This window comes from Pituophis catenifer, unplaced genomic scaffold, assembly GCF_029215685.1.
Source record: "Pituophis catenifer annectens isolate HBS135680 unplaced genomic scaffold, rPitCat1.0.hap2 SCAF_2, whole genome shotgun sequence".
In the NCBI taxonomy this organism is placed as follows: domain Eukaryota; kingdom Metazoa; phylum Chordata; class Lepidosauria; order Squamata; family Colubridae; genus Pituophis; species Pituophis catenifer.
In genome coordinates this window covers 98,828,414-98,845,783 of record NW_027256882.1, presented here as the reverse complement: position 1 = coordinate 98,845,783, position 17,370 = coordinate 98,828,414, and the positions used below count along the sequence as shown (strand labels likewise).

Genomic DNA, 17,370 nt, shown 5'->3' with positions numbered 1-17,370 from the left:
CCATCATCATTCTGGAGTGCGGGCTCTTCAGCATAATCTTTAAAGATGAAATGTGGACCTCATACTCAAACGTCTTGTGCACCTATGGCTATAACATTCCTTCTTCATGAATGAGATGGAAAACTTGATAGTTGTACAGAGATAGCCTTAGAACTCTTTCTTTAATGTTCTTTTACTATTTCTGAAGAACATTATTTTCCAGCTGGATTTTGTACAGTAACATCACCAAGTGCGCTTTTCAAGTGGTTATTGCAATTAATTGGGTTTGGCTCCCAAAATCAGATTGAATTAATTCCTCAACACTTCAGTTAGACTTTTTGTCATCCCTGAGTGTGGAAGTAGCACCTTTGAATTCAATGAAAAGATTAGTATATTTGGGTTCGCAATGGATATCAAAGTTGTAGTACATGGAACAATTTGACCTGTCCAAATAAATGACAATCGTTTTTTAAAAAACAGACACATACTTCATTGCTACTGAAATTCTATAGGCTGTTTTGTAGGCTTATTAAGTATTTTGGATCAATTGATAAGACTTTATATAGTATTACCCAGGTAGATTCCATTGGATTCAAACATACACAGAGATGGAGCAAGATGGTAAATAAAAAGAAATAACCCTGCTGACATTTATTACAAGTAGTCCTTGTTTAAGTGGGCACAATTGGGATCAGCAACTCATTAAGTAAAGTGGTTGCTAAGTGAAACTGCAACCATGCTTATGATCTTACTTCAATTTCTCTTGCTTTACAGAACTGTGAAGGTCATAAATATGAGGACTTGTTGTAAAGTAACATTTTTTAATCATGGTCATGACTGCAAATGGTTGCTAATCAAGGCAGACTTTAAACAAGGACTACCTGTATGTAGCATTGTTGCATAGCTGTTAAGCTATGATGCCATTGTATCATTTTCAGTGGATATTTGTAACTTAACATTTGTTATGCTGTTTATCTTTTCTTTAATTAAATAAGCCTACATGTCTATGTATTGCAAGCTGTAGCATTAGGCATTTCTGCCATAGCACCACTATTAAAAAAATTAGTCTCTAGGGTGGCATGGGCAATACTGCAGTACTGTAACATCTCTATAAGAGAGAAAATATATATATCTGTATATAGAGTTATATTTCCAATTTAACGCAATTCCCTGAGCATTCCTTTTTTCCTTTTTTCTGCAATCAGCTGCTGAATTCTTTGGTTCTTTGTCCTTTCATATGGTGGTCTCCTCCTCCAGATGATGTTGTGTTGTAGCACTTCATTTTCCGTCTCATGAATTTTATAGGGCGCATCCAGCGTGTTGCCTTCTGGCTGCTCTATGGTCACATTAGAACTGGAGATATTTACCTTGGCAACATCTGGTGGACCTGTTGCTCTATGTGGTGTGTGATCTTCAACAGATGTTGCAAGGGTGGGAGTGATGTCCTCTTCAATATCATTAACTGTTGAGTTGCCATGCCCTGTTTCATTAGCATACATACCACAAGACTTGCAACACAGTTTATTATATCCAGGAATAGTACAGTACCGGTGGAGAACTTCCATGCGACAAAACATTGATCTGTCTTCTTTGCAATGTTCTGCTGGAAGAGAAAAATAAATTTAAGTGTATGCTATACATCTGAAACAGAATCAAGTAAACTTGGGTCTTAAGGGGCCTTGCATAAATAAGGTATTATATGTGTTCTTAACTGGTGGTTCAGCAGACTAAAAGCATTGTGATTAACACCAGATGTCTGCAATTACTGTAAGTTCGAATCTCACCAGGCTCAAGGTTGACTCAGCCTTCCATCCTTTCTAAGATAGGTAAAATGAGGACCCAGATTGTGGGGGCAATAAGCTGACTTTGTATAAATATACAAAAGTATGAAGGCTATTGCTTAACGCATTGTAAGCCGCCCTGAGTCTCCGGAGAAGGGCGGCATATAAATCAAATTTAAAAAACAAACAAAAAAAATTAACAACCTCTCTCATGTTTTTTATAGTGATCTAAAGCTATAAAACAAATTTTATGCATTGATTCAACTTTCAACTGGGAATGCAGTGACAATTTCTGAGTGATGTACATTTGTGTGTCCCCAAATGTACACATTAAAATTATACAGCAGGGGTGTCAAACTCAAGGCTCGGGGGCTCAATCTGGCCCACGGGTGCTTAGATCTGGCCCCTGGGGCCACCCAGGTAAACAGCAAAGGACTGGCCTGCGATGCCTCTGCCAGCAAAAACAGAGGCAGAGGGTTGCAGCTGAAAATGGAGCTTGGGAGCCCGTTTTTTCTGGCAAAGCACTTGGGCCACCACAGGCACCCCCAACACGAGTGACATTGAGCTGGCCACACCCACCCTGGCTACACCCACTCCAGCCCCCAAGGTCAAACACAACCCGGATGTGGCCCTCAAATCGAGTTTGACAAACCTACTATACAGGATATGTTTAGGCATGATAGCAAGGGTGAAATCCAGCAGATTCTGACAGGTTCTGGAGAACCGGTAGCGGAAATTTTGAGTAGTTCGGAGAACCGGCCAATACCACCTCTGGCTGATCCCAGAGTGGGGTGGGAATGGAGATTTTGCAATATCCTTCCCCCAGGAGTGGAAAGGGAATGGAGATTTTGCAGTATCCTTCCCTTGCCACGCCCACCAAGCCACACCCATTGAACTGGTAAAAAAAATTGAATTTAACCACTGCATGATAGTGACTATATTGTTAGAACCATTGGTCATCTGGATCACCCTAGTTACATGCTGGGTTTTCCTAAGCTCATGTCAACAACGTGTCTTGACTATGGTACATCAGTGGAATGAAAATTATTTATATAAGAAGCAGCTTTCTCATTGACTTTCAAGCATTATGTTAATCTGACCACAGGAAGTTACTTACTATATTTGGCCTAGCACAGATCACACGGCCAGCATACCAGCACTTGTTTGACTTATTATTTCATTGTTTTATTACTAACAACTGGAGCAAAATATACATTGTCAATGATGATATTGAAAGACTCCATTCACTATACTACTTGTCATAAAAGTTTCAGCTAGTACCTTCACAAGTCACTAAGAATTATACAATCACTGTGCATGCTAAATCTCCATTGGTCTTTGATGGGGAAGGTAGAGTTTACTGTTTTTCTACAGGTTTCTTGGGCATTGGTTTTTTTTTTTTAATTTATATGCCGCCCTTCTCAGGAGACTTAGGGTGGTTTACAGTGCGTTAAGCAATAGTCTTCATACTTTTGTATATTTATACAAAGTCAGCTTATTGCCCCCACAAACTGGGTTCTCATTTTACCTACCTTAGAAAGGATGGAAGGCTGAGTCAACCTTGAGCCTGGTGAGATTTGAACTTGCAGTAATTGCAGGCAGCTGGTGCACTATAACAGTGCTTAATCAGCTACCCACCAGGCTCCTTTGGCTATATAATAACAGGCACTGAGCTGAAAGTATTCTCTTTTTTCTTTTTCACTCTGACATCATGATAAATTGCTATCACAGAAGCCAATTCATTAGGCTTCATCATTTTTGTGTCTATTATTTTATAATAATAATATATTCCTAAAGGAATCTCTGCGGATTTTAGTTCCCTAGTCGTCGACTGTAGTGGGTGGTGTTCATCTCAATTTCAAGGCCATTGAGCCAGCACTGTCCAAGACATTTCCGCAGTTATGTGGCCAGCATAACATCATAGAGCACTGTTACATTCCCACCAAAGTGGTACCTATTAATCTACTCACATTTACATGCTTTCAAACTGCTAGGTTGGCAGGAGCCAGGGTGAGGACAGGGACTCACCCCATTGCATGGTGCTTGGGTCTCGATCCTGGGCTGCCCAGCTTTCCAGCTGATAAGGCCAGCATCTTAACCACTGAGTCACTGCCCCGCCCCATAATATACCGATATAGTGTTCCGATATCTTAGGGGTTGCCACAAAGAAGACGGAGTCAGACTATTCTCCAAAGCACCTGAGGGCAGGACAAGAAGCAATAGGTGGAAACTAATCAAGGAGAGAAGCAATTTAGAACTAAGGAGAAATCTCTTGACAGTTAGAACAATTAATCAATGGAACAACTTGCTTCCAGAAGTTATAAATGCTCCAGCACTGGAAGTTTTTAAGAAGAGCTTAGATAACCATTTGTCTGAAGTGATGTAGGGTTTCCTGCCTAAGCAGGGGGTTGGACAAGAAGACCTCCAAAATCCCTTCCAACTCTTGTTATTCTATTTCTATTTGTAACCAAATGGCATATGTACAGAATCTTTTGTCTATAAGGAGTGCACCATTTTCTGAGTTTCTATACATTGCTAGAATGTTACCAGGTAGCCTTCAGTCAGTAACTACTTAAAGGTAAGAACCAAGGCAGTTCTCTAAACTGATTGTCTCACTTTCTGAAAAGGGTTGTCCACTATATAACTGAGATCCCATCATTTTTTAAAAAAAGCACTTAACACTAATTTAGATAATTCATGAATAATTCATTGTAGGAACTGATGCATCAAGAGAAGGTAATACAGGTAATCCTCAATTTATGACTGTAACTGAGTTCGGAATTAAGATGAAAGCCATGCTAGTTGTTAAGCATGCCACCCTGTGACTGCACCCAATTTGACAATGTTCTTTGCAGTGGTGAATTACTATGAATCACTATGGTTGTAAGTGAACATGACAACTGTTAAGTGAATCCATTGTCCACAATGGGCATTTTTGCCAGAAACCAGAAGTAAACCCCCGTTTCCAGCTAAAATATAAAAATAAAAATCCATCACAAACTGTCATATGGTCATGGAAGGGCTAGAGGCCATTCGAAGTTCAAATCTGAGTTGTAAATTTTAAGAACTTGGGAGACAGACTTGTAGAGGTCTGTCATAACTTTGACCAGCTGTTAAGTAACTGGTCATAATACCTGTACATATTTTCCTTGTCATGAAGAATTGAACGTTTACAAAAACTCCCAAACAAGTTCAAAAACTTCACTTCTTCTGAAAATTAGTATTGCTTTTCTTGCAGGGTTCATGCACTTATCTCAACATCTATGTGTGCCTAATCAGGCCTTCAAAATGTGGAAAGTTTTAAAAAAGAAAACAAGGGAGAGATGTGCTAAGGACATCTCTTTGTATGAAGAGACATGCTGAGGAAGAGAGAGATTAGCATGAAATGCTAGATGAATATAGAGATCAAGTCCTTGTGCATGCAGCAAAATCAACTCTGAGTTTTGCAGCATTATCTGTCCAAATGGAAGGAACCCATATTGCCATCTAGTGATAATCTTAATTTGGATGCACAGTTAACATGGTATTTAATTTCATACTACATCTGGTTGCAACATGGCCTTCCTGCTTTAATTATTAATTCATTTGTTGCTACCCCAGTGTAAATAAGAACAGGATATCTCCAGGGATCATATACACTGAAGAAATGTCAGTGATTATAAAGCATGGGGGAAAAAAAATCTTAAACGCCCTTGTTTACATAAGAAATCAATATTGACATTCAAACTAGGTTTCTAAGTATGCATTGCAGAAAGAGAAAGGATGAGCAATCTGAAAACTAAGTTAAGTAGAAGTAAATGCAGGTTGCAGGAAGCATATTTTAAAGGAGGACTGAAATTTCTCATATGATAGAACACAACAAGAAAGTTTTCAAAAGTTGCCTCAGTAAAAACTATAGGAGCTATGAAGCATAGAGCAATATGCTGATCTAATACCAATCATTTCACTATAGTCGGCATAAGAAAATGTCCAATCAGATATACATACTTTAATTTCTGGGAGCAACATACCATGTGAATTTCTTGATGCTTAAACAATCTGTGATATTTTATTTTATTTTATTTATTTTTATTTTGATTTATATGCTGCCCTTCTCCGGAGACTCAGGGCGGTTTACAATGCGTTAAGCAATAGCCTTCATACTTTTGTATATTTATACAAAGTCAGCTTATTGCCCCCACAAACTGGGTCCTCAATTTACCTACCTTAGAAAGGATGGAAGGCTGAGTCAACCTTGAGCCTGGTGAGATTTGAACTTGCAGTAATTGCAGGCAGCTGGTGCACTGTAACAGTGCTTAATCAGCTACGCCACCAGGCTCCTATATACACGCTACAAATGCTTTCTGGTTAAAGTTGTGGTGGAGTATAGTTTGTGCGGTGCTGTGCTGTGCTGTGCTGTGTGTATGTATGTGTGTCTGGCTACAAGCTAACGCTTCACCATCTTTCTGTGCTCCAGAAGAAAGAAATTTCAAATGCATCTTTGGAAATGTATAACAATCAGGTTGGTATGACAGCATCATCAGGCCACTTAGAAGGAAGCTGCATGCAGATATGGCAGCACAGGGGTTAGAGCAGGGGTCCCCAACCCCTGATCCATGGACTGGTAGGAACTCACCCCGGTCCATGGCATGCCAGAAACCAGGCTGTACAAGCAAAATCCCAAACCGCGGGATGCAGGCAGCACACAAAACCACGCCCCCTCCAGTCCATGAAAAAACCTTTCTCCAAGGAACTGGTCCCTGGTGACCAAAAGGTTGGGGACCTCTGTGTTAGGGGGCGATAGCCTTTCAACTGCATTGCAAATTACAGCCTACTCTAATTCAGAAATATTTGTTGATTTGAGAAAAGATATATAATAGTTAGGGCATGAGTGTGTTTAATTGGGCATGAGTGTGTTTAATTGGCAAACGTATCAGTCTAACATATGTTAATACTTTTACTAATTTAACTGTACAGCAGCATTATGAAACAAAATTAAAGTTCCCAGATAAATAAATAAATGGGAAATAAATAAATAAATACCTTTTGTTCCTGTTATTTGATTTTGTGCTGATTTTATAAAATATAATTCCAGTTCAGTTTCACAAAGGAAATAATTGCCTGAACTCTTTAGGTTAGAGATCACATGTTTTATATATAGAACTATTAATTTAACAACTGTAGAGTTAAATATGTCTAGATATTTAAAAATGGCAAAATAATGACCCATATTTGATTTTTTTTTTCAAATATATTTAAAACTAATTTTTCAACTAAGCATAATTTTCAAACTAATTCAAGAAACATTTAGCTTCAAGGTGCCTGTTGAAACAGCTTTAGAAAAATGCCTTATTTTCCATAGTAAAATATGTGAAATGTGTAGATTAAATACAGAGTCAGGTGAAATGACTCCTACGATGCTATTAAGATGCATTTCATTTATAATTAAGAGTTTATAGAAAAACATCTTCTTTACTTCCTTAGTGGGGGGCAATGGGGAGGGGGCAGTTAGCCATGGAGCATCAACAAGATTTGTGACAGCTTAAAGATGTAACAAATTCATTTTGGCATCAATTGCTTCCTGGATTGCAAGCCATTTGCATGCACAAAGTCGACCATTAACCTTCTTGGTTCTAAGGTACAAAAGTCTTTAAGCTGTTTGTCTTAAGCTTGTGATTTGTATATATATCAGAATAAATATAGGTGGTTATTCTTCCAACAAAACTCCCAGACCTGCTGAACTTTAATCTTTTATTTTGTAATACGCATGACAGACTGGAAGTTATCTCTTTTAACTCAGCAGTAAGAAAAAAATAGTTATTTGTACAATCACTTTGGTACACATTTCAACTGGCCTGATAGAAAATATTGAACAGCAAACTGAATTGGCACATGTTTAATATTGTGTTAAATACATACAAAACACTGATAAAATATCCCTGATAAACCAAAGTGCATATAGAACTGCGCACGATGCCCAGGTATCTTATTGCACCATTCTCTAGAGCCACCCATATTGTCAAACATCACTTAACAGTTGTCTATTGAAAGGTAACTAACAGTCATAAGTAAGTTGATAACAGTTATACACCAATTATTTTACATAACAGTATTTAGAGCCAGATAACACGTCTTTGCCTTTTATGTTGCCATGTGTAATTACTAACATGTTGCAGCGGGAAATAATAATAACAGCAAAATTTAAATATGTGATCACATGATAATGACCATTTTGAAGTGCTACATTGCCAAAATCCACAGGGTCACCTTTGTAAGGTATCTCAAATGTTAGCGGAAAGAGAGCAAGAAAATTGTTATGATACCCCAGGACTAATGCCTTTCTATTCTTTGATATTACATGAATGGTCCATGGAGAATATATTTTAGTTCTTCAACACAAAGCCTGTTAAAGGAATAAATTTCAATTAAATAAATTAAGTGTTTCAAAATACTTTTCTTCATCCAATTTGGTAATGATCCTTTTTCTTTCTCATACATGGACTGTGCAAATTTCCTTCCAGAGTTTAATCATTCAAGTAAAACACTCTGTACGTGAATATCAATTCATGATACCAGTACACTGTATTTAAAGCTGGAACTGGAGATTAATGCCAATGCAATTAAAGTTTAAGGCATTTTTCTAAACATAGTTTCTTCTTCCCTAAGCAAAATAAAACAAATCAATAAAAATTGAGGTAATTCTGTAGTTCACACTATTATGCTTGCCAGTTGACACACATCTATAGATCATACACGCACACACGCACGCACGCACACACACAAATAGAAAAACTGAACAGTCAAGCCAAATATGCATATGGTGAAAAAAGACTGATGAATGTAATGATGAATAAAGAATTAATTGCCGAACAACTTTTGACATTACACTGTGTGTCAATGCCATATTGTCTCAACAATATTACAATACTGCACATCACAACTTGTAGCATAAGTACATGTTCTGCCATGTTTTTTTTCTAATTGCTTTTTCAAAGGAAAAAAAAGAACATAAGGTACGCTCTGATAAAATTGTGTTTTTCCACTTTTGAAAATAAATATAAACCAAACGAAGATTCCTTTGAAGCATAGTATGTAGTAGCAGCAGCATTTGATGGACTATATATAAAAAGAAGTCTCATCTTCCTGAAGAATAAGTTTTTCTCATGGTAACAAACACACATTTTAAAGCCATCGTGACACATGGATTGAGAAGCAATGAGATAGAAAGATGGAATGGGTGCTTTCGTCCTGTTTGAATACCCTGCAAAAACATTGATCTACCTAATCTGCCATGAATTAGAGGACCTTTAGATGAAAGGAAAACCTTAGCACTACAAGTTGTCATTATTGTGATGCGATCACATTCACAATAAGTTGTCAGTTTCACCATCAAACTCAAATCATGAGCCAGTTAAGAGCCTTTTTTCACCATCACTAACCAACAAGCAAACCGACATCAGCTCACTTTTTAGAGGACTTACAACAAACTGCAGATATTCTGCTTCATACACCCAACCCCTTGACGACCTCCACTGCAGCAATGAAGGGCTGCTCAATCTCCAGAGAAGTAAGACATTGGACACTGCAACCCAGTGCAGGGGGAAAAAAGATTCCTCTCAAGATAAAACTCTGAAGATTCAAGAAAATGTTCCATATAGGAAAAAGAATAGAGCAGAAGGCAAAGTCCACATTTGACGTGGCATGCAGCTAAAAGCAAAGGCAGAATTATAAATGGGTCTTTTACTTGAAGATATTTTCTGGATAGGATAATCTGTGTCCGGTCTTGACAGCCACTGTATCATATAGGTCTTCTTGGATGTATCTGATGAATTTTCTAAAGGAGAAAGAAAGATTTGGGGTGGAAAAGGGGAAAAAAATATGAGCACTTTTTGTAGCTTTTAAGGAACATTTTACAATCCAAAAGCTGAATTAATAGCCCCCCTTTCTAATCACAAAAAGGAAAACATTTTAAAAGCCAAAACTATACTTAGAAAAACACCAGTGTTTTTAGTTTTGATGAAGTTAATCATTTAAGCCCTTCTGTTCAGATGTATCACAACGTGGCATGCTTTCAGAAAGGCTACCAGTACAAATGTAGATAGTGAATAAATGTTTTTAAGAGAAGTTTACTTCCAATTTAGGATATCTTCACATATTCTGGCTGCTAGGTAAGCAATTAAAACTTTGTGTACTTTTGAACAAGTAGGACAGGGACAGGGGTTGACTAAGGCTTGCCACAACTATAGGGAGGGCAACTGTGGACCATTATGGGTCTACACTGGAAGATATAGAAGTCGAGGAGCTAGAGAACACAAACACACACACAAAAAGCAGTGAGGAAAAATAAAAATGTGATAATCGACTAATCTCAGTATCTAGTCTCCACTATCAAAGTTTCCAAAATGGTGTGTGGTCCTCTGATAATTCATAGACCAATGTTTCTTAACCTTGGCAGCTTGAAAATGTGTGGACTTTAATTGCCACGGCTGGCTGGGGAATTCTGGGAGTTGAAGTTCACACTTCTCTAGTCTGTCAAGATTGAAAAATATTATAATCGACAAAGAAGAAACAATGCTTTTAGATTCTTGCCAAGAAATGATTCTCAACACTTTGGCTTTCTTTATTATTTCATACTAGCCTGCTAGGATTCCCACCCCCCAAAATCATCTGCAGTGAGCCCCCCTCCCCCAAATCAAACTTCTTTAAGTTCAAATTTCTTCTCCAGGTGCAATAAAGGTAAAGCCGTTAACACTGGGAATATGGGACAGACTACTCTGACAATACAGAAGTTAAATGGCAAGTGTGACTATAGTATCTCTATGGTTTGTTGGCATTTCACAAAGGAGTCCTCCCAACTTCAGCCCTCCCTCTTCCCTCTCCAGAGGACTCAAGAAAAGTGTTATGTACCCATATAAGGAGTGAGCTATAGGCTTCACTCAGATCCTCCAAAATGGCGGGAAAATACTTGAAGCTCATTGGCTAAGCTGTCTGGCAGCCCTCTATAAAAAAAGGGACACTGCCAGACAAGCAGTTTGTTGGGTTGTACTGGTCTACTAATAAAGAGCTGTTGTCACTGAAAGAGCTATGTCCATCTCTTCCATCATCGAATCTAACAAAGAGTTTTTAAAATGTGTAGACTCACTGGGACATGAAGGTAGCCTGCAGGGTCTTGTTGTTTCTGGCCTATCTTCTTTACAAAAGCCAGTAATGTTTTCTCTTGTCCTGCAGAGAACTGGCCTTTCTTGTGTGCCATTACCACAGGTTACAGAACACTGGAGAGCAAACAAAGAAAAATGGGCTTCCAATTCTCTTTTGTAAATGCATTTTTGGTTTATATCTTTCATCTTTATACACACACACATGCACAATTACTTAATGCTAACAATCGCACTATTGCTACTCTTCTTCCAACTTTCTAAACTTCCGGATGACTCTAAGGCCAACATGGAGTCATGTTGTTTATAGAAACATAACATCTATACATTCCACTTTGTACTTCCAAGATAAAGGAACTGAAAGGCCACCCAGACTTTCCCCATTTATTTCAGTTGAAATCAATGTATAAATTGAACCGTGATTCAAATGTCCGCTTACCTGTGACCAGGGTCCAATCCACCACTGTGCAGGGCAAAGTTCCCGATTGCAAACCCTCTTGCCCTCCGGACGATCACTGCTGCAGTATTTGGTATGGACAGAACGGTTTGTGTTGTCGTGCAATGTTTGGATACATCGTACTGAACGCACCTGATATCCTGTTTTCCCACAACTTTTGCTGCAAGGTTCCCAGTCACCTATCACCCATCTGTTTCAATGAAAAACAATTAAGTCAAATATATAATGGCACCACTATATCCTCCTATCTAGTATGAGTATTTTGAGAATGAGTATTGTTCAGTCTGTGACTTGCAGAGGAAGAATAGGGGACTGAAGACAGCTCCATGAAAAGCAGAGCTGACAATTGTGATTAAGAACAAAGAGCTGATGAGTAGACCAGCTCTTAAAACCTCTCTGTCAGGGAAAGATTGTCCACAAGTGCTCCACATAAGGGGCTGCAAAATAGTGGTCTCCAGCAGGTTCTGAGTCGTGAGAGATGAGGGAATAGTCATCTTGCTCAAACTACAGTTGGCCCCATGGAAAGGAGATACTAAGTCACAGAAGGAATTGCTTGTTAACTACTTATCAGCTATTAGAAATCTTTGGATCAGCAAGTTTGAAAGCATCAAGTAAGTTTGTCTTCAATGCTTTAACACAGGGGTATAAAACTCGTGCCCGCAGGCTGGATGCATCATGCGCTGGACACACCCATGCCCAGTTTAGTGAAGGGAGGGAAAGTCATGATATGTCACGTGACGACTTCATGATGACACGAGTTTGACACCCCTGCTTTAACAAAAGAAAGTTTTAGCTACAAGCTTAAGATCTTAAGATAAACAGCAGAAGATTAGTTAACGCTTCAATTTTAGAAAGCTACAAATGTACTAAGGGTTCAATTAAGTTTGAAATAAGATTTTGGAATTAATTATAAAGAATTCTTCCCTTGGAAAAAATGCTTTCTCTGATTTTTTTTTAAAAATAATAGGACAAAGAGAAAACTAAAGATTTCAGTTAAAGGAGAAGAATGAATAAACTTGACAAATTTATAAATATCTAAAATACCAATATATAATGTAAGTAGTCCTTAACTTACAACCATTCATTTGTTCAAAGTTACAAAAGCAGTGAAAAAAGTGATTTACAATCATTTTTCACACTTTTGGCCACTTCAGCATCCCCATGGTCATGTGATCAAAATTCAGATGCTTTGTGACTGACTCATATTTATGATGGTTTCAGAGTCCCAGAGTCATGAGATCACCTTTTGCGACCTTCCATCAAGCAAAGTTAATGCGGAAGCCAGATTCGCTTACCAATCGTGTTATTAAATTAACAACTGCAGTGACTCACTATCAACTATAGCAAGAAAGGTCATAAAATGGGGCAAAATTTACTTAAAAATTGCCTTGCTTAGCAGCAGAAATTTTGGGTTGAATTGCGGTTATAAGTTGAGGACAACCTGTACTTAGAAATCAGAGCTGGACTTTACATAATTCTAAAAAATATAACACCTAAAATAATTCTGCTATTGAACTATCCTAATGTAGATGCCAGATGCCAGACTTAAGAGAACAAAATTTCCTTCTAGTTTTTCTGACAAATAAGATCATCTATTCGTAATACTCTAAACAATCAACATGAAAACCAGCAGGGAGAGTCACTATTAAAACAAGTGTTGTTAGCAAAAGCTGGCACAGAAGCAGCATAATTCTTAGAAATAAATTTGCTACTTTGCCAACAATTCAATAGTACCATACTAAAGAGAATGAAAGCCGTCATGGTTTGTTGTTCCATTGTAAATATTTCAAAGCAATAGAGCCATTTTTCTCGGGAACAATGTTTAACTATTTCTGCATCTGTGATAACCATAGAGTGTATGATAATCATATAAATATTAAAAACGTAAGCGTTGCAAAACTCTGAACTCTTCTCTTTTGCAATATTCCATCTAATACCAGTTCCATTTCCCAGCAGTGAATTGCTCAAGATGCTTCACAAATAGCATCAGAGGACAGTTTGCTCAGGCAGTGATACCCTCTGATCTACAGTAAGTGAAATAGAAACAACCTCCATAGAGAAACTCCTCTTTAAAATCAGGGCAGAACTAAATAGTTGCTCTTTCCAAGAAATACCTAAATGTCCATTTCAGTTTTTAGTTAGGACACAGTGAACTATGGAATGTGAAGGCAAACAAATTATAGAGAGGACACTATTCCCAAGTCATCTATGATTTTAGAATTTTCAAATTAATGTGCATACATAAAGCTTGCTCTATGGTATTCCTTCCTTTTAGGAAGGAATAAACAAACAAATGTTTGTTTTACTACACGGAAGGTCTGCTTCTGCTAACATCCAATGATGTGAGCTAAGTGGTAATGGAATGCATAGCATTGGGACATTATTATAGACACATCAACTAATTTAGTTCAGATATGATGCTAAATAACCAAAATCCTGATTTATCAAGAATGAGCATGTATGAGATCAAGGATCCTTGGTGCTTTCTGAGCTTGCTTGTTTTCTTGCAGACATGTATGAGATTCTCAATCCAAAAAGTGTTAATCCCATTTACATTTTTTAAATTGTTAATCTCTAGTTAAACTAGGAACAAAGGCATAACCTCTATCTTTACAATGTCTGCTAATCCAAATCATGGAGTGTAAATATCTGTTTAAAATTACCAGAAGTAAGTATTTAAGTGAAAAATACCATAAATGCTTACATCCAGTGGTGGGATTCAGCCAGTTCGCACCACTTCAGGAGAACTGGTAGTTAACTTTCTGAGTAGTTTGGCAAACTGATTGTTGGAAGAAATCATTAGGGCAGAGAATCGGTTGTTAAATTACTTGAATCCCACCACTGCTTACATATAAATGTTTTGTAAGCAGAAAATCCTCATTTTCCACAATTTTTCAACAACCCAAAATTTCTAAAAGTTACACTACAGTTTTTATTGCTGTTTAGATTAGGATTAGCAAATGGAATATTTTTCAATAATGGCCTTTTTAAAGAACTGAAAATCAATTTATATAAATTCTATCTGCTTCCCCTTCAAAAATTCAGGCACTTACACATGTTCAATAATGACTTATTCTATTATATTTACTAAGTTGTTTTTCTTAAAAAAAGTTTATCTTCTTCAAAATTCATTTTGCAATTGGGGGGCATCCTCAATGTATGTGATTTTTAAACTTAAGTCTCTTAATATTGCTAATTTCATAATTTCATATTATATCATTATATCATTGTATGTAATTCCTAAAGTGGTAACTTTATAAATGTATCAGAGCAGCTTTGATGAAAAAAGAAAGCATCAGAAAGGGAAGAACATTAAAATTAAGACAAAGTCATCTGAAGCAAGGCAATGTTGCATTAGGAGATAAGTATTTAATGGCAGTGAAAATTCAGAAAGACCCACTTACATTGGCTGGGAACATTCCTGGAGATTGCACATTCTACGAATGGGCCTGGGCTTTGAGATAGACTCACAGTAACTGCGACGGATCATCTTCAGATCATTCTTCCTCCGGCAACCATATTTTGTAAACTGGTAGCCTTGAGGGGGGGAAAACCTTACTTTATCTTCAACATTTCCAAGAACTTTTACATAATTCAAATATTTTCATTTTCCCCCTACTAAAAATACTCTGGCCACTATTTTATGAATGAAGGCAAATATACATGTCCCAGGATCACGTATCTGTTGAAGGATCCAATCTGGGTCAGTCACTGGGACCACAAGTTTTGTCTTCCGAGCTTTCAGACTCGTGCTGGAGCCCATCTTCTTTCTAGAGAGAAATTCCCTGAAGATGGGCTCCAGCACAAGTCTGAAATCTCAGAAGACAAAACCTCTGGTCCCGGTGACCGACTCCGATTATATAAAAGTTAAGTAAAATCTTATTGTAGTCAAGCTTGATAATTTACACAGGTACATTCCTGTCACTTGGTAATTGCCTTCTTCCTTTAAGTTTGACTTCTCAATGTAGTCCAACTACCTGTGCTTCCTAAAAGGTGCTCTTCCATCAAACCAGGATTGACTTTGCTTAGTTTTCCAGATCAGACAACATCAAGTTTCAATTATACAGAGAAATCAACACACTTGGGCTGTCAGATAGAGGTTGCAAAAAACAGGACAATCACAAAATGGTTAAAATAGGATCATGCTCCCCTCCCCAGTTCTTACACTTAGTTGTAAGTTAGTCAAAAAAACTAAGATCCAGCCATCTGGAAATCCCAGATGTGTAGGCAATACTGAGAAGCAGAAAATGAATCTTCTTAAAAAGACAAAAGCAGAACACGAGAAAGAAACATAGGAAGGATGTATGAGCTGAGTTTGGGAAACTTCTAATAAAGTGAGAATTTACCTGAGGTAATGTTCAGGCAAAATGGACAAAGGAAATAACTGTTTCAAGAGAAATCTAGTTGATAAGTTTACTCCAGAATTTGCACTAGCATTAATATATTTTTTCGTGTTAGAGTAATTACCTTTTTAAAAGATTTTTCTTAATTCAAGTAACTGTGTGTACTTCTGCCTATTATACATATCCTCATGCTGTGCATCATTTTAGAATATTTTTTGATTTATAATAATTAATCCAAATCTAAATAGCCTGGCAGAACATTCATTTATAGCAAATCAGTGGCATCTTGTGGTCTGTCAGGAGCATTACATATTTTATAAACTCTTAAAATCTGCCTTTCCCACATACTTTGAACAACTCTGTAACCATTTTCCTTCTCTATTGACTCTTTACGTTGTAGTATTTACATTTAGAAAGTCCCACTCCCTCCCTCCCTCCCTCTCCTCTCTGTCTCTCTCCCTCCCTCCCTCTCATAAAGTTTGATTTCATTGGTCAGTCTCCCAATATGACCTCAAAGGACTGAAATGTATGTTCATATCCTTCTAATGATCAAGGAGGATTACAAATTTCAGAGCAGGTGGAATTCTGGAAGCTGGGAAATGAGATAATGTGGAACAATTTTGCATGTTTGTGTAAAAACAAACAGCTGACATATTACTGGTTGGTTCAGTTTACTCTAGATGTGAAATGCAAGGTATATTCTCCAGTGAAAATTTACAGCGCAGCATTTTGTCTCCTGCCATTTGTTTATTTCATCAGTTTACTTTTTAAACTACTGTCCATTTTCTAGATGTGCAGCATGTTTTTGTGTAATAGACAGCAATAAATAATTCCCATGGAATGTATTTTTCTACTTATGACCTAAACTTTTCCCTATTAAAATGTAACTGAAGATGTCAATATCTAATGATTCATAATAAATAATTACACCTTGGATAATCTCACAAAGACTTGACGGATGATTGTTTGGAGAAATCAAATGTGCTGCACTGAATGAATTAATTACAATACCACAGATAAGAAATTACAGGTAAGCCTGTTAAGTCATTTTAACTTCATGTATTCCTGTCTCAAATTCAGCTATGAGCCAAATTAAACCATCAAGCATACTTAAAAGCATAATTAGAATCACAGTTTTTCATAACAGACAGAAAAGTCAATGCAGTCATCAGCTTCTTTACCTCCTCCACAAGGTTTTGAGCACTGGGTCCATTTTTTCAGAGCCCATTCATATGGTACAGGATCTTTCAAGACATTGTTATCATCAACATTTAAAGAATCTTCATGGATCATAAATTTGTATGTCAATGAAATCTTCCCATTACCATGAGGAATTACCTAGTTAGACAAATAATGTATATCTTTTCAGGAAGATCATTTTAACATCACTTTTAAAATCTCTTCAAAACCAGATTTCAACCAAGATTTAGGCTTCCGTGATTCTCTGGTCTTGTTCCAGGTCCATGAGCTCTTCATTTCACCTCTGCCACTCTGCCAACCACATTCCCCCACAAGATCCCCAATCTTGTTTTCTGAAAAAAGGGAAATCCATATCCCTAGAATTCTCACGAATGAAAGAGGCAACATATATAATTGGGAGGCACAATCTAGATTTGGCTTTCATCCTTAAAATCAACTGATACTATATATCAAATAAAGGGTGCATGACTCACTGT

The 17,370-nt window shown here is 37.3% G+C and overlaps 1 protein-coding gene across 1 annotated transcript in view; it reads right to left on the bottom strand.

Annotated features, from left to right (window-relative positions):
• Positions 1–1,136: 1,136 nt before the first annotated feature.
• The window catches only part of ADAMTS2 (ADAM metallopeptidase with thrombospondin type 1 motif 2), a 282,339-nt gene continuing 266,105 nt past the window's right edge, over positions 1,137–17,370 (bottom strand). Inside the window, exons 17-22 of the mRNA XM_070933879.1 lie at positions 16,876–17,032; positions 14,756–14,888; positions 11,334–11,541; positions 10,882–11,011; positions 9,484–9,573; positions 1,137–1,582 (exon numbers count right to left, since the gene is read on the bottom strand). Of these exons, the coding sequence (XP_070789980.1) occupies positions 1,137–1,582; positions 9,484–9,573; positions 10,882–11,011; positions 11,334–11,541; positions 14,756–14,888; positions 16,876–17,032 (1,164 nt within the window). The remainder of the gene's footprint in view (positions 1,583–9,483; positions 9,574–10,881; positions 11,012–11,333; positions 11,542–14,755; positions 14,889–16,875; positions 17,033–17,370) is intronic.